General features: G+C 45.4%; 1 protein-coding gene across 1 annotated transcript in view; it reads right to left on the bottom strand.

The window, feature by feature from the left end:
* The window catches only part of TMC2 (transmembrane channel like 2), a 60,529-nt gene extending 38,608 nt beyond the window's left edge, over positions 1–21,921 (bottom strand). The window contains exons 1-7 of the mRNA XM_019733728.2: positions 21,709–21,921; positions 21,077–21,124; positions 15,375–15,693; positions 12,471–12,623; positions 5,329–5,419; positions 2,177–2,258; positions 1,733–1,839 (exon numbers count right to left, since the gene is read on the bottom strand). Of these exons, the coding sequence (XP_019589287.2) occupies positions 1,733–1,839; positions 2,177–2,258; positions 5,329–5,419; positions 12,471–12,623; positions 15,375–15,693; positions 21,077–21,124; positions 21,709–21,742 (834 nt within the window). The 5' untranslated portion in view covers positions 21,743–21,921. The remainder of the gene's footprint in view (positions 1–1,732; positions 1,840–2,176; positions 2,259–5,328; positions 5,420–12,470; positions 12,624–15,374; positions 15,694–21,076; positions 21,125–21,708) is intronic.
* Between the last annotated feature and the right edge of the window lie 458 nt (positions 21,922–22,379).

Genomic DNA, 22,379 nt, shown 5'->3' with positions numbered 1-22,379 from the left:
GTTCTTATATTAATTTGATTGTCTGGCTAGGTCTTATTTTCGGGGAAACTTGATAGTTGTCCCTCCTCTCCACCCAGGGCTCCTCATTCCAGCCAGCCCCACCCCTCTCTCCTTTCCCCCACCCGACTCCCACATGACTTTGCCAACCATCATCCAATCAAGTCAAGGTTCTCTTGCTTAGACAGTTGCTGTCTTGGCTGCCTCGTTGGAATACACCAATCACTCGATTTTCATTGTCCCAAACAAATGTCCCCCTTGATATGAAGTATTTATAAATTATACCAACTTATATAAATTACATGAAATTTAATGTTTCCTTTAAGAAAACAAAAACAAAACTCAGTGTCCTTAAAATTATTCAACTTCCCCAAAAGATTGCCTTTCTGAACCACTGTAGCGCAAAATTCCAGCAATGTCTCAAAGGCCTACAGCATTTTAATGTGCTCTCTTCTCGTGGAAATAAATCCATTTGGAATAAAAACTCCCAGGAAGAAAGCAAAGGCTCTGTTAAGATAAATTTCCTCAGTGGCTACTGGGGAAACTGACACTTTCTTGGCTATGGAGGGAAGTGATACTTCTAGTTAGCTTCTGACAATATTTTCCCCTTGGGGAGAACCAGGCTTACTGTAAGTGCATTTGTACACACTTGCTGGAGGATTTAAAATCCTTCTATTTAAGTTAGAGAGTGATAATGACCTAAGAGTATACATGGGACTAAGTGGAATCATAACCCTGGATTTCCAGGTGTGTATATAAAGGAGTATAAAGACTAGTTAATGATACATATGTAAGTCCACTTGTTAAGTAAAGTAGAAAAGAATTCAATGGTTTTATAAATAATGTAATACTTCTTTGCCATCAAGTGCTACTATAATACACCATCAACCTCTTCCAACTAATCTGATTTAATTCACATTACATGGAAGCCTTTTAATTTCCTGAGAAACAGACATGCAGAAACGTTCCCCAAGGATGTGACTATGGTTAGAATTGACTCCAATATGCTCATGGAACTGTTTAAAATAAAATAAGAATCAGTAAACTATCATAGAACCAATGTATAAACCTAGAAGGAAGAAAATACTAAATATAGACTATTGTTTCCAGGAAAGCTTTTGAAGTAAATCCACTTGTGTACCCAGACCCAGCACCGAGCAGCTCAGCCAGGACTGTAGCAATTTGTGTGCTCAGTTCTTAATGAACCAGAGGTGTCCCTGGAAAGATCCTAGGCCAGTACTCTGGAGACCTGGAATCTCATTCACCACAAATTTACTGTGTAACTTTGCACAAGTTGCTTATTCCGTTTTTATCTCTCAATTGCTCATTTATAGGTAAGGATCTACTTGTATCCAGAATAGGATTATTTTGAAAGAATAGTGAGGAGCGCTATTCAAATGCAATGTTTTTTGGTAATAAATTATGATACAATGAATTCTACTCCTACCTTTTTTTCAGGGTAAAAGGAAAAAAAAACAACAACTCACTGAGCTATTAATTCTCCACTGAGCTTAAAGTAAAATAAGAGGTAGAATAATGTAGGGTCCACCTCTTAATTCACAAATATTTAGTTTCCATATTTGTGTACTGAGATATCTGAGTAATTGATGTGAGTATAGAATTTAAAAATGAATGACTGACATTTTTGTAAAACAGAAAGTATTTAATATAAATGAAGATGGTGGTAATGATAAGCCTTAGCACTATTCAAAGATACAGGAAGTTCTTTTCTTACCTCTGGGATTATGACTAGACCAAATATTAAGCCAAAAAGGACAAGGTTAACTCCATACATCCATCGGAGAAAGATGAAATACGATGCCACTGAAGAACCAAAGTGACCTGGAGAAGAAAAGGATGAAGTTAGTGCTACCGAGCACTTTACGTGTGTGATGGACCCGATTTTCACATCGGTCTGTGGAATGGACATCCTGATTTCCATTTTCTTTTTCCAGATAAATAACCTGAGGCTCTACGGGCTTAGCTGATTTGCCCAAGCTCCCACAATCAGAAAGTGAAGAAGCACAATTTAAATCTTTGCCTAACTAGTCCAAAGCTCATTCTGTTTTCTAATACAACAGGACCTACAAAATAATCTAATCAGAGGGTCAAGAGCATAATCCCAGCCCTTGGAAAACTTCAGTAAACCAACTAAAAACAGTGGCACCACAATACTCACTTTCAATGTCCTTGATCTTCATTTCCCAGGGAATACATTGATTCTTGAAATTATCAAAGTCTCTCTTAAACTTGAGCCATTTCTGAAATTAAACAGGTAATACTCTCAGTTCATTAACATGCTGCCTTGGGGCCTGGAGGGGCATGTTGGAGGTACATGCTGACGTTGATGTGTCAACATGAGGTCTACATGTGGATGAAGCTGCCATCTTGGAGTTGTTGAGCCCAGGATGTTAAAAGGTGGATGTTAAATCTTTACTTTCTAAAGTCAGGTGTGGAGTGAGAGAGAAACCAGGGCAACACAATACCTTGTAGTTATCTACAGTGCTGATAAAATGTCAGGTTTGGATAGTTTATATATGAACTTAGAAATTCTGTGTGTAATTTCTGGTTTGGGAGATCAAATTGGGTTAGCAAGGTCTGCTACAACTTCCTTTACTTTAAAACAAACATTCAAGGGAAAAAGAGATCTCACAATTCTCACAGCATGTTTGGCAGATAGCCAAGTGCTTAAATCTGAAAGTTGTTACTAAGTTATGACACTGGTGGAACTGGTAGAGGCCTCAGTCCATGGCTTCCCATTTTTCTCCTGGTGAAACAGAAGCCAAGTTTTATTCTGAAACGAGTTGGAAGGCTTCATGCCCCTTTCCACAGTCTGTTCCCAGCTCTAAGATTCAGAGTTCGTGCCAATCAGAAACCTGAGTGGCTGCCTGTCTGCTGGCTGGGTGAAATTTTGTCCACTCTTCAAGGGGCTGCTCTCCAGCAATTCCATCCCCTGGAAATCAATCCATTTGGAATTTTTAAAACTCATAGAAAATAGCAAAGAGGCAGTAGGGAGAAGATCCTAAGATCAGTTTCTATTACAAAGGTCTCCCAATAACTTGTTCATGAAGGACATAAGATTGTTCCTTATAAATTCACTAAAGGACAAAAGGCAAAATTTATCTGAAGGAATAAGACAGGCTTCCAGACCTGAAGGCTTTGACCACATCCTGATTGGGTGATTACTATATAAGGAGGGAAACCACCTGTCAGAAGAAGAAGATGGTCACAGACGCAAAGGAGAAGAAGGACCCATAAGCAAAAGACTGGTTGCTAATAATGGCAAAGATATCCCTAGGACAGGAAGGGAGGGCGGTGGGGGACGGTGGGGTGGCAGCCATTGGGTACTCTGGTCCCATTGCTTCATCTACTTTTCTTAGTTCTAATTCCGTGCTCAAAATCATCTTTGGCTCATTTGGCTTCCTATGTAGGTCTGTCTGTAAGGAACACATTTGTCCATCACCTGTGCTCTGATTTGGTTTCTATGGCAGTGACTTTTCATTGCAAATTAATAGATTGGAATTGGGACTATGGTTTAGCTTCCCCTTATAACTAATTCTACTAAAAATAAAAGGCACTACTGACGTGGACTTCCGTTTTCCGGTTCTTGCATCAGTTATATATCTCCTTGTAAATTAATGATCCGGCATCTGGTTTTATATATCAGTCTCATTAGCTTTTATTAATGTGAGTCCTTCCTTGAGAGATGGATCTCCTGTCAGGATGCTGATAAAATCAGTACAAAATATAAGCTTGCAAGATGGAGGGCCAACAAGGGTAAGGAACATTGCCAAGTGAGGCCTATGAGACACAGCCTGGCAGTTAATCACTTGGCAACCATCTGACAGTTCCTAAAGGCTGTGGGCATTTGGGCCTGAAAAGTGACGCCATGGAGGTGGGGCAGAGGCAGAAGGAAGTCTGGGAGGAGTTCTGCGTGGAAGCACTTATTCTTTATTGGTTTAGAGAATCAGAAAACTGGGCTGGGGCGTGGGCCGGAGAAGACCCCCACACACGTCCTCAGGCTGTGTGTGATGGTAGCTGCTGCCCCAGGACTGGGTTATTAATTGTGCATGTTGTCTTGCTCTCCAGCTACGTATAGGAAGAAAGATTTCAAATAGCGGTTGAATAAGACACAGGCAAGCTATACATCATGTGTGTGGATGAAATCCAGATATGAATGATGGAAAACAACCAGTGAGGCCTGAGAAGTAATACTGCAGAACAAGGAAAACGGGACACCACTCTGAAATTTTTGAAAAGTATTTCCTCTAGGATACATAAATAAAATTTGAGTAATGGTTTTGTGTTCTGAATTAGATACAAGAAATATGGCTTCTAGAGTAAAGGATAAAAATTTGAGGTTTAGAATGTGAAGTGTGGAAGGATTACAAAGTAGCTTAAAGTTCAGTAATAGAATGAAAATAAACATTATACTATAATTGAGACAGAAGAAAATTGATTAAATGGTATTGAGAATAAACCTGAGAAATGTCTGAGCAGAGAGAGAGCGAGAGCGAGAGCGAGAGCGAGAGCGAGAGCGAGAGAGAGAGAGAGAGAGAGAGAGAGAAGAATTAATAACAATGAGGGAAGGTAAATAGAGGGCAGACATCCTTTTCCTAAAGAAGAAGTTAGAACTATTTGAATAGAAACATGACTGAACAAAATCATCTATCAAAGATATTTGAAGAGCACACTTCTCAGCTGGAAAAAAAGATCTGAGTGTGCAGTTGTTAATTGGTAAATAGTTCCTTGATAAAATTAATAAAATAACTCATAGATAGTTGTGAGGCAATTAAAACTGAAAAAGAAAAAAAAATAATATTAGGAATAAAAAAGATTCAAACCAAATAAATAAAGTAATTACAAAACTTATGGGACCACCATCTGCAACTTTCTAGTAATAAATATGAAAATCTTAATGAAATGATCAAGTTTGGGGAAAAATATGAAATATCAAAATGGCCCCAAGAACAAGTTAAAACTCAAATACACCAATAACCAGGGAATACATGAAAAATGATCCAGTAATCTATAAAAATAAATGATTCATCAAACAATATTTAGGATTTGGAAACTAAGATCCCAGTGGTTTTAACATCATTAATTTTGAGAGTTTAGTTCTTCACTGGAGAGGAAACAACTGTCAAATATATCGAAACCCTCACATGTAAAGAAATTGACAGGATACAGTTGGTTACCATTCCTGGATGAATTGGAATGGTCAACTGGACCTCTCGCTCAGGATTCTGGGGAGCTGGACACAAATGGTGAGGCTGGGAGGTGCCTGTGATGGTCACCCAGATTCCACAGTTTGCAGCCTCTGCACCCCACCTTAGTCATCTGCATCCTATAGGCGTAGAGTCGCTTGCCTTTTCCTTTTCCCAAGGCTCCTTCATATTTCTCCACAAACTCTTGGGCCTCCCTGGTTACGGAAAAAAAGGGGGGGGGCAGGGGCAGGAATTCAATTAATACCCAACCAAACAAAATCTGAACTATGAGGCTATCTATGTGGCTAGAAAGCCTTTTATACTCCAAGTTGAGTATAATATCATTCCCATGAGGGAAGGGCATTTTGTCTGCTTTGTTCCTGAATTTCCCCAAGGCAAGTGTAATGCTTGCTACAGGGTAGGTACCTGCAGGCAGAAGTTTGGCCCCCCATGACATTCACTCCCTGGTGGTACACTCATGAATGGCAAACAGGATTTGGCAAATGGACTAAGATTGCTGACTTTAAAATAGGGAGATTATTTTGGATTATCTGGAAGGGCCCAAAGTAATCACATGATCCCTTAAAAAGAGAAGAGGAAGGCAGAAGAGTCAGAGAGAGATGTGGCAGAGTGGAAAATCAGGGAAGTTAGAAGCAGGAGAATTCTTGATCCTCTATTGCTCGGGCCCCTTTGGAAGATGACACATGGAAAATAAGAGAAGGAAACGAATTCTGCCAAACACAAGTGAATTTGGAAGGGAACCCAGAGCCCCAGATGGGAATGGGAGCCCTGCCAATACCTTGATTTTAGTCCAGTGAGATCCTGAGCAGAGAATCCAGCCACACAATGCTGGACTTTTGACCGACAGAGCTATGAGCTAACAAGTAAGTGTTGTCTTAACCTGTTAAGCTTGTGGTAATTTGTTACAGCAGCAGTAGAAAACGAATACAGCATTCAGTAGATATTTGTAGATTGCATGAATGTTGAATGAGTGAGTGAACATCCAAAGAAGGTTGGGCGAGAAACACATGAATCAATTAAATATCCTCGGGCGGAGTGGCAGAGCTGGTGAGGACGGGCTCCTGAGAACCTACTGTTAACTATTCAGGAACTTGGCTGACCAGTTGTTGAATTGATGGTAGCTTGAAATTGGCCATGGCGGGAGCATTTAGACCATGGAAATCAGCAAATGTTACAAAGCAGGACTCCCCCATCTTATCCCCCAGAGAATCAATTTATCAGCACCCATCGGATAAACCCAAACAAGTGGATGAAGAATGAAGACCATCTCAGGGTAGATGGAAGGGGCGTGGTATTGCTGTGTCTCACTGTTATTGCTACCGCCCCCACTGCTCGCTACACAATACCTACACCACCTGCAAAGTACAAGTGCGGGCCATGGACATGTGTCAAAGTCACATTCTAACCTGGGGTCAATCCAGGGGCTGGCTTTATTAGGATGTCTCAATACCCTGTTTCCTCGAAAATAAGACTTAGCCGGACAATTATCTCTAATGCGTCTTTTGTAGCAAAAATCAATATAAGACCCGATGTTATGTTATGTTATGTTATGTTATGTTATGTTATGTTATGTTATGTTATGTTACGTTACGTTACGTTACATTATGTTATGTTATATAGCACCCGGTCTTATATTATAGTAAAATAAGACCGGGTCTTACATTAATTTTTGCTCCAAAAGATGCATTAGAGCTGATTGTCCGGCTAGGTCTTATTTTCGGGAAACATGGTATTAGTGAGGCCGACTGTCTAGGTCCTGAGCCCAGGCTTAAAGCTGGGCTGCATGGGATTAAGGCTTCATAATGGGATCAGCTCCCTGTTCCCCATCAAGGCAGCACATGTCCTGGCAGTGACTTCCGAGACACCAAAGAATGTTTTCATGAAACTCATACTTTTGTCCTCCTTCTGTATGTTATGAGTGGGCAGGGACTTGCAATCACGCGGAGTTTGTGAGTTTACACGTGCCAGCTTTTAAGTTTTGGGGACTTCAGATGAGAATTCTCAAAAGTAAAGGCTGCTCTGGTGCCTGAGCTGCAAATAAATGCTTCACTTCTCAATGCCCGGACTCTGGGTCCAGCACCCCCAGAGCCCTCAGGAGAAGAGAGGGCCCTGCCCAGCAGTGGGTACAAACTCCAAGGATCATTCACTGTGAAGAGACCACCCAGTTGAAGAATTTTGATGGACACAGCAAACTGTTTTGGATCCAGTGAAGGCATATAAATAATAACAATTCACCTTTTTACATCAAAGTCCTTTAAACATGCTACCTGTGATCCAGACTTTCATGTCATTCCTTACCAGAGATAGTATTTGGTTTATGGAAACCCTGGGTCCTGCCCTTCCCAATTGTTGCAAATCTTACTTCTGTAAGGTGCTTCTGTCCCCTGCTTGTCAGAAGTGTCCTTTCAAACTAAGGACAAAAGCCAAATGTGAGAAATTTTCAGTCATTATTTCTTTGAAGACTTTCAGTGCACCCTCTTTACTTTCTGGGACTCCCTTTTCCTCCTTCACATCCAGGGCAAGCAATTTGGAGAAGACACTAATGTTAGGTCATCTATTATAGCTTCACAGTTCCCCGAGGCTCTGTTCCCTTTTTTCCCCCAGACTATCTTCTCTCTATGGTTCAGATTGGGTAATTTCTCTTGTTCTACCTTCAGCTTCACTGTTTCTTTATGCTGTTCTCTCCATTCTGCTGTTGAGCCCATTCACTGAGTTTTTTAAATTTTCAGTTATTGTATTTTTTTACTTCTAAAGTTTCTAGCTGTTCTTCTTTATATCTTCTTTTCTTAGACTTTTTACTTTTTTCATTTGTTTCACGATTTCATAATTGCTTAGTGAAGCATTTTTTTAAACGATGGTTTCTTTAAAATCTTTGTAGCTAGATCTGTAATGATAGATATCATTTTTTTGTAGATAATTTTGTAGATAATTCTGACATTTATTTCATTTTGGTGTTGGCATCTGTTGATTATCTTTTTTATTTTTCAGGTTGAGATCTTCCTGGTTTTTGGTATGATGAGTGATTTTCTACGGAAGCCTGGACATTTGGGATATCACGCTATGAGATTCTGGATCTTATTTGAATCCTGTGTTTTAGCGGCGTCTTCTGCCACTGCTCCAGTGGGTGAAAGGGGTTGCTGCCTGGTTACTTCTAGGTGGAAATCCAAGTTCTTCACTTGGCCTCCTTTGACACCCAGGGCTGGGCAGGAGCTCCTTGTTACTTCTGAGCAGGGATGGGAGTTCAGCTTCCTGCCAGTTTTCCACTCACATCACCCTAAGTAGGAGGGACACCTTGCTACTGCCAGGTGGTGGTGAAAGTCCAGACTCTGCACATGGCCTCCACTGATACCATGGGGAGAGGGAGGGCTCATTGCTGCCTAGTGGTGATGAAAATCCCTGCTTTCCACTCAATCTTCTCTGACTCAACCCTGGTGGGGGTGTTGGGAGCACTATGTTATAACCTGGCAAAGGAAAATAATCTAGGCTTCTCCACTTGGCTTTTTCTGCTGGGGGGTGGGGGTGGGGCTGCTGTTTTGTTTGTGAGGTTTGGCTGGAAGAGGGTTGTTATTGTCTAGAAGTTTTCTGTCTTGCCAGGCTGTCCCTTTCCTGGTCCTGGGCCAGAGAAAGCAGACTTTTATTCAGGAATTTTTTGTCTATGCTTGTTGGTGTTTCTAGGTTGGCAGCTTCTCTAGTCTGGGATCCATAGGCAAAAAGAAACAAACAAACCGCGGAACTCAATGCCCGTCATTCCTTTTATCCTGAGGTTCTTAGCTAGTCTGCCTTCTTCTCTCTACCTTCTGAGTCTTCTTATATTTACTTTGTGTGTAATGTCCCAGTTTTAGGGCGTGTCTACTCTACCTTCCTGGAAATGGAATTCTTCATCTCTCGGAAGAAAGCAAGCAGTTTGGATAATTTTGTAATCATCAGGCAGGCTTCTCACAAAGCTGAAGGACACACCTGATTAATTCTATGATTAAAGCAAACATCCCTGACTCATGGGCACTAGAAGCTCTTTGCCAACATCATAGCCCACCTTGTGTCATTATTAATAATGTCCAACAATAATGTTTTATCTGATTCATCTTTGTTCCCCATCTTCATCGCTCAGTGCTCAATGTAGTGTTGGGCACAAAAGACGTTCACACTATAATAATAGCGAAGAGTACCATTTACCAATTGCATATTATGTGTTGAGCATTTAATAAAAATATTTTGAATTTGTCCGAACAACTCTACGAAGTAGGTGTTATTATTGCTGTTTTACAAATGAGGAGCATGAAGCTCAGAGATGTTAAGGGGAAGGAAACCAGACGGAGCGGGATTAAATAGCCAGCCAAAGCACCCAGGTGTGGCAGAAGTGTGAACGCAGGCTTGCTCCAATTCACTTCTGTTGCTCTTTATGCCTTGCCATCCTTCTACTGTCTACGACAACTGCACCCAGGTCAACCAGCTGCCTGGGTGGCCCTGAGACTGGGTCCCCACACCATTGCTTCTAAAAAAGGAGGAGGTAGTCTGGGGATACGATCTGTTTTTGAAGACTTTACCACCAGAAGAGGAAATTACCGTATTCCCCCCAAAATAAGACCGGGTCTTATATTAATTTTTGCTCCAAAAGACACATTAGGGCGTATTTTCAGGGGATGTCTTATTTTTTCATGTACAGCAATCTACATTTATTCAAATACAGTCATGTCATCTTCTTTTGGAACTTTGTCATAACGTACTGAATACGTCCGTCTGGCTGATGATCTTAACTGGGGCTTATTTTTGGGGTAGGTCTTATTAGGCACAGGGGTGCAGTCTAGAAGGTCTAGTAATTCTGGAGAGGTGATTACAAATTAAGAGGGCAGGTTCTGGAGCCAGAATTCCTGAGTTCAAATCCTGGCCAGGCCACTTAACTCATTGTGTGACCTTGGGTAAATTACTTGATTGCTCTGTGCCTCGGTTTGCTCATCAGTAAAATGGGGACAGCAATAATAGTACCTATGCCACAGCGTGGTTATGAGGATTAAATGAATTGTTATACATACAACACTGAGAACAGTGCCTGACACATAGGGAGCGCTCAGCTATATACCAAAAGGAAAGAACAATAGACTATGAATAAGACGTGGTTCTGTAGACAAGAGCACCCCGTCAGGTGAGGGGACAGTGCCTTGGGGATGAGAGGGGCAGTACGTAACTCAGCCTGAATGTGGAGAGGGGCAATGGGGACTTCCCTGCAAAGGGGGTGTAGGAAGTAGCCAGGTAGGCTGGCAGAAAGGAAACACCTTCTAGGAAGAGACACAAGCTGGAATGGAGCCCCAGAGGCAGGACAGCCTTCGACTTGAGTCTGGGAAAAGGAGTCTTGAGAGTGAAGAGGAAGGAGGAAGGTCTGGAGGGAGGAGACCACTGTTTGCCAGGGAGGCCTGCGCCAGTGAGCCAGTGACAGAGACAAGTCTTTTCAGTGACTCAGCCACTTCCCACTCCCACCAAGGGAGCAACTCTATTCCTCAGGCTTGGAGGGGATTCAGACTTCTCCTCTGGGCAGCCGAATAGCACTGAGGGATTTTCACGCTTCCTGAGACTTCCAGCCAGCTGGAGATCTCATTTCCATAAGCATCAAGGTTGCTCTTTTTCCACTGTTAATAAAAGATGTGTTCAGGTGACACCTGAGTGGGAGTGAGGCTCTGTTAGAGTGACAGATGACAGTTCTGCTTTGGCTAATAGGAGGAAGAAGCAGGCCCTGAGGGAGGAGGGAGAGGAGACTCAGACAAAGGGAGACAGCCACTGCCTGGAGGAGTACCTACAGCTCAAACTGTAGCCATTTAATGCAATATATTTAAAAGATTATAATTTCAACATGTAATTAATATAAAAATTACGAATGAGAGATTTTTACATTCTTTCTGCACTGTCTTTAGAAGCCACAGTTTATCTGGCACCACATGTGATGATTTAAATTTAAATAAATAAAAATAAAAATTCAGTACCGAGTCGCACCACCGACTTTTCAAGTGCTCAGTAGCTACATGTGGCTATTGGCTACTCTAGTAGTACAGGCTTAGAGCATTTCCATTATCCCAGAAAGTTCTGTGGGTCAGCACGGGCCTGGAGGCACTCCAGGGAGGCAGTTCTCCTGGCAGCCGAGTAGGAAACAACATAATAATTTGCAGGACAGTGGAGTGAGCTCTGCCTGATCCCTTGTCAGGGTCTGCACTGTGTTTGTGCAGCCAGCAGCTTTGCTGTGCTTCTTGGGGGCAAATGTGAGGTCCAACATAGGGCCGCCAAATTCTTCTACGAAAGGAAGAGGGAGGTGTTTGACTGGAGCAATGAGGAAACTCAGGTGTGAGAGAAGCCAGGGAAAAAGGATTTATAGAGAGTAAAGGGGAAAAGGAGTGTCACCCCCACCCTCTGGCAGAAACACCGAGGGAAGACTTAGGGGAGACTCAAGAATCATAAAATGCTTAGTGTGCCAGCCTGCTGTATGGAAATCAGAGAAGCGACTGAGTTGAAAATACGAGTCAGGGGCCTGGGCACGAAGCTGGAGCAATAGTCACAGAGCATCCTTGTAAGCTTGGCTCTGTGTTAGGCATTTGGGACACAAGAGTAACAGACAGACGCTCTCTCTGCTTTCCACAACCGGGAGTGTGCTACACATAGATTTTGTGTTCTTAAAGAACACAAGAGAGGTCTGAAGTGGCTGAGGGAGGGGTTGTAGAAAGCTCCTGAGGAAGATTTGTCCGTGTTGGGTTGTGAGGAAGGTGCAGAAGCCACCAGATGAGGTAGGGCACGAGACAGAAGGAGCGGCCAGGCAGGGGACGGGTCGAGCGGAGGCTGGAGCACCATCGTCCTGTGCCTCCCGCCTGACCTTGCTCGCTGGCCAACAGCAGGGCCTCAGTCAACAGTCCTGGCTCACGCTTGTCTTGGCTGTAACAGCAACCCTCCCTCAGCAATCCACCTCCCCACATGTGTGGCTGGTGGCTAGTGTGTTGGACAGCACGGCTGCAGAGGACTTCCAGCTGGAAACCCTGTCCTGTGATGACGCTCAGCATCTCACAGACAAGACTGTGTGCTCAGCTGCCACAAAATTCAAGTTCTTGTGTGCGCTCCCCAGCTGGTGCTGGGGACAGAGGGGGACCAATGCAGAGTGGGAGGGTGAATCCCCCTCCCTGTCGAGCCCCCTTGGGGCAGAGAGGAGGAGAGGACTACTGTGCCCAGAAGGAGTGAGCAGCAGGAGGTCCCGGTTGAGCAGCACCCGCTCACCTGAGCTCCGCGAGCTTCTTCGCCATGGGCCAGGGCTTGTTGCGCATGGTGGTAATGAGCTTCTTCTTCTCTTCCACCTGCTCCAGGATCTGGGCCAGCTCCTCCTCAGACAGAGACTCCCCTCCAGAGGCGCTGGAGGCTGAGGAGGGCAACCTGGAAGAGAGCCAGGGTGAGCAGAGGAGAGTGAAAAGGAGGTGAGTGTGGAATGCGCAGGAGCCCGCAGCGAGGCGGGTGGGCTGTGCTCCCAAGCTCACAGCTCTGACCCCCATCGCAGCCTGTGCCTCGGTGACTCCCACGGCCTGTCAGAGAGAGGAGGCCACAACGCTGTCCAGTCGCCCAAGTCACTGGGAAGGCTGCTTCCCCAAACTGGATTTCTGTGGGTGCTCCCCACATATCACAATCCAGTACAGTGCGGCCCAGGAGAAATATAACGTGAACCACATACTGTAATTTAAAATTTGCTAATAGCCACATTAAAATGGTGAAAGGAAATGGGTAAAATTGATTTTAATAATGCATTTAATTTAATCCAATACCTTAAAAATGATAATTTAAAAATGTAATCAATATAGAAATTATGAATGAGATATTTTACGTTCTTTGTGTACTGTCTTTAAAATTCGGTGTTCATCTTATATTCACAGTGTGTGTCAATTCAGACATCAAATTTTCAGTGAATGTATTTGATCTGTATTTGAATTTCATAAAATTTATAGTTGAAATAGTAGATGCACATACCCCCATTGTTTGAGACATACTTAAAGGTCTCCTGATAGACGCCCGACTACCAGTGCCATGGTAGGTAGGTAGGTTAAAAAAATAAAAAGTTCCCTGATACGTGATTCGAATAGCAGAATATCATTTTCCTTGGACATTCGCATCTGCATTGACAAAATTAGTTTGTCTTTTTGTTTTTTTTTAGAAGAAATGCTTTGGCTTCAAAGTAAAATTGATTTCAAAACTACATCTGTCTATCCACGTTAAGTAAATTCACTAACTCTTGTGTCAATGCAGCAATATTAACATCGAATTAAAATTAAATTAGAAATTCAGTTTCCTGGTCACATTAGCTGCATTTCAAGTGCCCGACGTGTGGCTGGTGGCTAGTGTGTTGGACAGCCCGGCTGCAGAGGACTTCCAGCTGGAAACCCTGTCCTGTGATGACCCTTAGCATCTCACAGACAAGACTGTGTGCTCAGCTGCCACAAAATTCAACTTCTTGTTTGTGCTTCTCACAGCCTCCTTCACTCATAAGAATGGTGACTCTCAGCTGAGCTGACAGCAGCCAGGGGTTGGAGGGTGGTGAGGAAGAGGCTGGAGAAGGGTTGTGCCAGGACCGCCTTCTCAGCAAGGATCATAAATGGAAATATCGGAATGTGGGCTTGGTTACCGCAGGTTTTAGAGACCAGTTTGCAGCAGCCTCCATGAGTTTTAACTTCTGATGAACTCCTGAGGAGCAAAGGAGAAGTCGTAGGAAGGAGGTGGAGAGGAGGGGGCCTAGAGCACAGGGATTTTTTTGCCACACCTCATGCACACCCCATGATATCTGCCTTTGAGTCTTTGCATAGGGTGTTCTCTCAGTCTGGGGGTCATTCAGCCATTGCTTGTTCAAATTCCACCTGTGCTTTACAAGCTGTACTGAAATGCTTCTCTTCATGGAGGAAGGCTGGTGCCCAGCACCCCATCAAATCCTTTCTCATATGCGTGTTGCTTCCTGCCTTGTCTTATGCTCTATCTCCCCTGATAGACTGTAGGCATCCGGGGGACAGGGTTGAATCTTTTTCATCTCTCTGTGCCCTGCCATGGCGTCAGCCCAAAATAGCATGAAGGAGTCCCTGACCCTACCCCTTATTTTACATCCGCCATCCAGACACTTGTGGTCCATTTACGATGGTGCAGCTTCCCTCTAAAATTCAGGACACCCTGGGACCCATCGAAGGTGCATCCAAATTCTCTTTAAATTACTAAGGGCACTATGCATCCTTTACCTTGTTAGCCCATGTCCAGGGACAACCAGACAGCAGGCAAAAGCCCTAACAAGTCAGGGAGGGCTGGCATGGGTGACAGAAGAAATCCGCGGCCCCATCTGTCTGGGTAAAGGTGGAGGGGTACAGTGGGCAATGACTGAGGGTTTGTTGGAACCCAGAGGGAATTTCAACTTCACCATCATCCTTATACCTTCAACTGTTTCAAAAGCCTCCCCACCCATATCCAACAGGGATTCTTAAAACATCCTGAGAAGTGTAAAGCAAAAGAGGGAGGCAAAGAGAGGGAAATGTCCCACCAAAATTGGGAGCAGAACATGGAACTAAAATCCCGACTTGCTGATTCCGTAGACTGGTTCTGTCCACCAAGCCATGTGTGCTCATGTCAATGAACAAAGGAAAGACATAAAGCAAACCCCAAATCCTAGAACTTCAGAGCTGCTGGAATGCCTCAAGTTCTTCTAGATCAATGCTTCCTTTCACAGAAGAGGACGTGTCTCCAGGTTGGGAAAACGCTGTGTGTAAGGCACTCTGATGAGTCCTAAACCCAATTTTGTTCATTTCCCTCAGCTCCTTTGCAAGAGCTGTGGTGAGTCACCTGCTGGAATTCAGGAGACTTCCATTCAGTCCCTCCCTGCTGCCATGTCACCTCCCAGTTGGAGCTTCTGCTTGTACTGGTTTGACATGAGGCTTTGGAGCCGAGAGTGCCCAGGGACTTCTCCACCTGGATGGCCGTGACCCTCCTCCTGGTTCTGCCCCAGGTGAGGAGAGCTGGGAGATGGCAAAGGCAGGGGAAAAAGAGAGCAGGGGCTGCCTAGTCATGAGGGAGGGGACATGGGCCCCTCATCAGAGGAAGGAGAAGGGCTGATAGAAGAGGGAGAGCATGATTGAAAACACACCTGAGTCAGTCAAAACACACCTGTGTTTCTTCCGCTGCTTCTGTGTCTCCTCCTTCTTCAGCACCTCCTTTTCCTTCTTTGGGGGTGTTCTCTGCTCCTTGAGGGAAGTCCTTCCATTTCTCTTTCTCCTCCCCTCTCGGGTCCTCTCCACAGTGCTCCGCTCCTGTTCCCCCAGCTCCTCTCGGTGTCTCCTGCTTTCCACCTGCTTCCTCCGGGGGGAGCCCGCCCTTGGGCTGCCCCTGGGCTGCTCCTTCTGGCCAGGCAGGGCTCCACGCCTGCCTGCTGCACCCTCGGCTTTAGGGGCCTGCTTCCTGGAGGGTCTCCTCTCAGACCTGTCACCTGCAGGGGCAGAAAATGGACAATTCTGGCCTCATGGACTCAACCCCAGGAAAGTGCCCCTAGGTGTGAGAAATCAGATGTTCAAGATGTTTCCTAGAACTTGTTGGCTCCAAGGGCCACCTCTTTTGGAGTCTCTGGTCTCGGATGAAAATTAGTGTCTCCCTCCTTTGACTGGGTGGCATTCCCACACTTTGTCTAACCTGAGGTAAGAGATCTAGGCACACGCCTGTCCTCTTCTTGGGTGACAGCCCCTTGGGGTCAGAGCTGAGTCATCTCTTGACCCCAGGGTCAAGGCCAAGCATGCTAAGGCTGGACCACTGAGACAGGAAGGGCCAGGCTGGCCCCACTCTCCAGGGGCTGCCCCCTCGTGTGCCCCGGGCTGGCATGAGGGAAGGGACAGAAGGTAAGAGCAGCAGAGCCAGTTCACGTTCTGTTCCTCCAAACTCCGCAGGGCCGCAGGTTCAGCCAAGAGGCAGAAGGAGAGAGGCACAATGTGGGCAAGAGCCTTTATTGTATTTTTGGAGGGAAGGAATCAGTGAGGTAGGCAGGCTTAGGGTGGGCTGGTTTGAATAATTTCGAAAAGACCCAGAATAGCTAACATAATATTGAAGGAGAACAACAAAGATGGAAGATGGACACTGTCCAACTTTAAGACTTACTATAGAGCTATAGCAATCGAGACAGTGTGGCATTAGTGAAACAATAGACAAATAAATCAATGGACTAGAGTAGAGAGCCCAGAAATAGACCCACATAAATACAGCCAACTAAGCTTTGACAAAAAAGCAAAGGCAATTCAACAGAGATTGTCTGTTTCACAAAATGGTGCTGGAAACAATTGGACATTATTACATCACATGCAAAATAAATAAATAAATAAATAAATAAATAAATAAATATCTAGACACAGACCTCAGAGCTTTCACACAAGTTAACTTAAAATGGATCATAGATCTAAATATAAAATGCACAACTATAAAACTCTTAGAAGATAATATAAGAGAAAATTTAGGTGATCTTGGGTTTTGCTCAAGATCTTTGGCCCTCAGATCTTGGGTTTTTGACATTTTGGATACAATACCAAAAGCATGATCCATGAAAGGAAAAACTGATAAGTTAGATTTCATTAAAATTAAAAAGTTCTGCTCTGCAAAAGACATTGTCAAGAAAATGAAAAGAGAAGCCCCAGGCTGGAAGAAAATATTTGCAAAACACACATCTGACAAAGGATCTGTATCCAAAGTATACAAAGGACAAGTAAAACTCAACAATAAGAAAATAACTCAATGTAAAATGGGTGAAAAATCTGAATAGATACCTCATGCATTTGTCAAAACTCATACACAACAAAGAGTGAGCCCTAATGTAAACTGTGGACTTTAGCTAATAATAATGCGTGAATATTGATTCATCAGTTATAACAAATGCACAGTGTTGTGCTCGCTTCAGCAGCACATATACAAATGCACAGTGTTAATTATAGGAGAAGCTGTGGGGCAGGAGAGAGGGGAAGAAAGAAGATTGTGTCTGGTAACTCTCTGTGGTTTCTGCGTAATTTTTCTGTACATCTAAAACTGTTCAGCTTGGCCTGAAGAATGACCACAAGGGCAAGCTGAGAACTAAAACCATCTACCCCACGCTCAGCTTGCACGTGGAGAACCCAAACTACACTTTAGTGTCTATATTAAGATGACTTGGTGCTATGCTTCTGTCTTCATTAGCATGATTATTTTTCCAGGAGTCTCCTGCCCAAGCAAATGGCTTAATTGTTCATTATTGGATTTTCCCAAAGACCCATCAACTCTTCAATGAAAAGCATCACAGACAGTTTGCACCCTAAGATTCTTTGAATGTTTTGCCTCCAAATCCTGGCCTTGCTGTTTGTTGTAGACTGTTATTGTGATTCTTACCCTAATCAAGTCCCCTCCTCCTTACATTTTGAAAGAGCTGCCTTAAATCAAACTTTCAATTCTCAGTCAATTCTGACCTTATCTTCCCCTCTATGAGACTGCCGAAGTTTTGCCTGTAAGCTATAAATCAGCTTCGTCTTATGAACATGTTGTGTTCTTGATAATTTAGGGAGCCATCTTTTGACAATAACTTAGATGAATGTATTTTGTTTTAAAAAAGAAGGACTAAATGGAGGACTAAAGAAAAAAGACCATGGAAACAGAGAGCAATGAATTATAATTGGGATGGTTAGAAATGTTTCACAAAGAACTAATGTTTACTCTGAATCTTGAAGGATAAACAGGAGTTTCCCGAGAGAAGAAAGGGGTTGAGCTAGAGAAGGGGTGATGGTAGTTACAAGGTGGGGGGATTCTGGGTAGAAACAGGGGATTGAGAGCCCCCATGGAAATGCCAAGGGTCTGGGCCATGGGTGACAAAAGCAGAGCTGGGTCTCGTGTACCATCTGGTGCTGGGGAAGTGAGTGTGGAAAGAGGAGATTGTCCAGAGAGCAGTACATGCCCATGGGGAGTTGGGTTGAAATCTAGAGGGCGAGGGTGTGATCCTGGAGCATGTTTTGCAGGATGTGGTCTGCATCAATGGATCACGCTAGTAGGACTGAAGAGGCTCTTGTGGGGTGGGGACACTGGCTCCCAGTCACAAAGTACTGGGGCAAGCCCCGTGAGCATGTTTGTTATGGTTGCTTTGCTGCTGTGAAGGAAAGAAGATGCACCAGTCAGCGGACTGACTTCACCACTAACCATCTCCATGTCTTTGGGACTCAGTTTCCAATTGCTGCAATTACTGCAGGAACTGATGCGATAACTGATGTAAGCACTTAGAAAAGTATTGAGTGCTATTTACAGATTCAAAAACAGATAATCCTATGTGTGACAAGACAGGTTTTCTTCATCCAGTCCTGCCCTAATCTCTTTCTTCTCCTTTTCGCCTCCTATGGGAAAAGGGTTTTTGGTAAGACAATGTAGAGAAAGATTATTTAAACATAATAATACCTCATCAAAGTTAGGAAGCTGGTCAGTATCAGCCACTGAGACATGGGTTTGTCTTGTAAATTCTTTACCCCGGGGCTCTGGAAGGCTTCGGCCCCTCTTTGAGGAGGGATGTTCAGAAACAAATCCACTCCCTCCAAAGACATGGGATCGTGTGTGAGAAAGTGTGTGTCACTGCAGCTGTGACCCTTGGGAGACCCTAGAAATGAGCTAGGCTCTCAAAGAGCACAGACGAGTAGAGGAAGTGGGTGAGGGGTTAAAGAGAAGAGTCTTTGGGCCTCTGTCCAAGACCCAGCTCCATACTGCTTGAAAAGACTGGATAAGAAAGTCAACATATGTTTTCATCCTCTTCTAAACTCTAGGGATCCTCCTCAGTCAGCTAATAAAATGTTTTCTTTTTGGTAACAAACTGTACCAAGAACTCTTGGTATAGTTAACTATACAGATAACTTGGAGGGTTCATACATTTTTCCCCAAGCTACAATGCCTGTTGTCATCTCATTTCACAGTTGAACAAAATTCATGTGGAATATGGAAAGCAAGCCTGAATTTGCCCTTCAGTCTTCCCCAACCTCTCCTGAACAGAAAACTAGCTGCTGTTTTAGTTGTTGTTGTTTTATAGTCAGTTTTGAATAGATTCCACAAAATGCATAATTTAGGAGCTAGAAAGACAGCTAGCTGCCACATTAGGAAGCCCTCCAGGCCAGCATGCTCTCTCTTACATGTAGCAGGAGAAGCTGCAAGGCCCACGAGGTCCAGCTCACCCTCCGACTCGGGATCTTAATAGTTCAGTGCATTTACAAAATGATACAGGAGAAGGGAGAGTTCTGACCCTCCTTTTCAACTAATGGAATAGCAAAATGCTTTTATTTTGAGAAAAAGCCCTTTGCCTAATCAGAGACTTTTTTTCTCCTTGTAGAACTTAAGTTAAAAGAAGAGGATATCGGGTCCCTTCAGTGGTGACGCCAGAGATTTTTAAAACAGAAATCTTTGTGTAATTGGGTTTCAGTTAATGGAGTCCCATTACTTAACTTCACGGCATCCTTTGACCATTTGGATCCCTGAAGTGTAAAGTCTGACCCATTTCCTCTTTTAGATGGGGAAGACAAAATGGCAAAGGGTGAGTGGTGTGTGTGCGTGTGTCATATTTCAGTAGGACAGTTTGTGCTTTAGGCAAAACAACTTTCCATTTCAGTCCTGCCCAAGGACCATTTGCCCATAGGTGACCCCCACAAGGCCAGCTCCTTCAGCTGAGGTGGAGGGGGAGCCAGGATGGGTGCAAAAGGGACAGGGACTAGAGGACAACAGGGGGGATGGAATGTGGAGAACCAGGCCCAAGCATTCTGCAAACTCACCAACAGAGGTGACCTTCCATGAGGACTGGTTTCGCATCCAGCCACACAGAGGCACATTTTCTCACCCTAGCTTACATGTCCCTGGAGGGGGAAGTAAGGACTGGATGGGGGTGGGGGAGGAAGGTGGGAAGGGGGTAGGGGATGGATAGAGAGGTAGGGATTGGGACCAAGGGGCAGTTGGAGTGTTGAATTGCCAGTGGTGCCTCCCTCCTGCCCAGAGCCCTGGCTCCTCTACATGATCTGCTCTTGGATCTCCCCACTTGTCACAGAGCTGCCTCCCCAAGGACTCAGGCCCCCCTGGCGGTGGGGGAGCAGTGGGTGACAAGAGGGAGGGAAGGGCTTGGTAGAGAAGGCCGATGAGGTGGATCCTAGAGCCAGCTTCTCCACATACCTCATGCCAGGACAAGTCCCAGAATCTCCGGGAGTGAGATTCTGTTTCCTCCTCTACAAGTGGGTCCCTGTCTGCGATTCGAGGAGGAGAAGATGGCAACAGATACACAACACGTCTCGTGACATGAAGTGTAGGACACTCATCCTGTGGGCATGGCTCCTGCCTTCTTAACGGCAGTGAGGGTCTTCTCTCCTGCCTAGGACTTCCTTTGGCTTTTCCTGGGGCAGGTCAGCCCCTCTCCAGGTAAAGCCCTCACCAGCTCACAGAAGAGCTGTGGCCACAGTCCTGATGGGAAGGAGGTCAAGCACCCACTACTGCTGGTACTTTGTGGAGGTTAAGAGGGTGCCATCTGGAGTCAGGTGGCCTGGGTGTGAGTCCCGGCTCTGCCACCTACCAGCTGCCTGGATCTCGCATCCCTGCCCCCAGGCTGGTAAGTGTTTACTGCTTCCCGAGACTCAACTCCAAGTGTCACTAACTCTGGCCGTCTCCCCTGACACCCAGGGCTGAAGGCAGGCCCTCCTTGTGCAGCATCTGCCCCTTCCCCAATTAAACCTCCTGTTTGGGAGGGTTCCTTATAAAGAGAGGGAGGGAGGAGGGAGGAGGGAGGGAAGACATGGTGGCTGGACTGCCAGCCTGCGCTGGCATTGCAGGCGCCCCAGGAACGCATCACCCCATCTCACCTGTACCTGGAGAGCCGCTCCTCGAGCTGCCTCTCACTGCACCTCCTGCTGCAAGAGATGGACAGGGATGAATGGCTGGTCTCTGGAAAGTCCCCTCCCTGTACCACCCCATTTCACCGTGGGAATCCTCCACTGGTTTACAGCTGCCTCAGATGGGAACCTGGTTTCCATTATTTTACTAACAAGCTCCAGAGTCCCTGGTCTTGACATTTCTTTGACACCCTGGCAAAGTCATGAGGTCAGAACATCCCCACAGCTCCCTGCCAGAGACAGACAGACAGACAGAGAAATCAACTGAAGGGATTGCTAAGGAAAGGTGATTCTAACCCCAGGCAGCCAGAGGCTGAAAGACCCCGGTGGCTCTGACAGCCTCTGCCCTCAACATTCACGCAGGCACTTTGTACACATTGTTTTTAATCCCTCCAAAGGCCCTGCAAGGAACGGTGGCTGCCTTCATCTCGCGAGGCAAGAAGAGGTTGGATAACCAGACTGAGGTGGCTCAGTGGGCAAGTGGGAGTACCTGCACTCAAACCCGGGTCCCTGAGCCTCTTAAGACCCCTTCTGCTTCCCTGTCTCGGGCTGCTGCCCAGTAAATCTATGGGTGGGCCCCGTGGAGATGGGGACCGACTTACCTTCCTCCCCCAGGCCCTTTAGGTGACGGCTCATGGTCAGTAGGACTGGCTCAGCCCCCACATGGACTCACGCGGCTTGCTGGAACACAGGAACATTCAGCCTGGCATGCTTTCCTGCCCTCATGGTGGCTGGCCTCCCTTCCGAGCTGCCAGCAGCCAGGGCTCCGTGGCTTGAGATTGAATGCAGAAATGAGTGAAGTGTGGGGACAGACAGGAAGGAGGTGAGGCGATGAGTTCCCAGTCCTTCAATCCGGCTGCACACTCCTCAGCTCAGGTTTCCCTGCAGAGAGGCTGGCGTGGCCTCGTGTTTCAGGCATCACTTACAACGGAGGGGCCCCGAGAGGCCAGAAGCTGTCAGCTCATCTCCACTTGCACCCTGGCCAGGCGAGGTGTGAGGAGCATCCCAGGGCCCTTTCCCTCTGTCTTGTCCTTGGTTGGGACAAGGTACCAGGGAAGTTTTAGAACATTTGTGAAAGTTATCACCAGGGTCTGTTTAAAATGCAGATTCCCAGGACTACCACTGGGCATTCGAATCAGTAGGTGTAGGCAGGGCCCCCGGACTCTGCACTTTGAACCCCGATGTTGGAGCCCTGAGCCCACGCTGATGAAGTGTTCCAGCTCCTGCTGCCTGCTCACCCTGCTGGAAGCTCTGCCCACTGCTGCCGGCTTCA

This window comes from Rhinolophus sinicus, linkage group LG13, assembly GCF_036562045.2.
Source record: "Rhinolophus sinicus isolate RSC01 linkage group LG13, ASM3656204v1, whole genome shotgun sequence".
Lineage (NCBI taxonomy): Eukaryota > Metazoa > Chordata > Mammalia > Chiroptera > Rhinolophidae > Rhinolophus > Rhinolophus sinicus.
The sequence above is the reverse complement of the archived record's forward strand: the minus strand, read 5'-3'. Positions and strand labels throughout refer to the sequence as shown.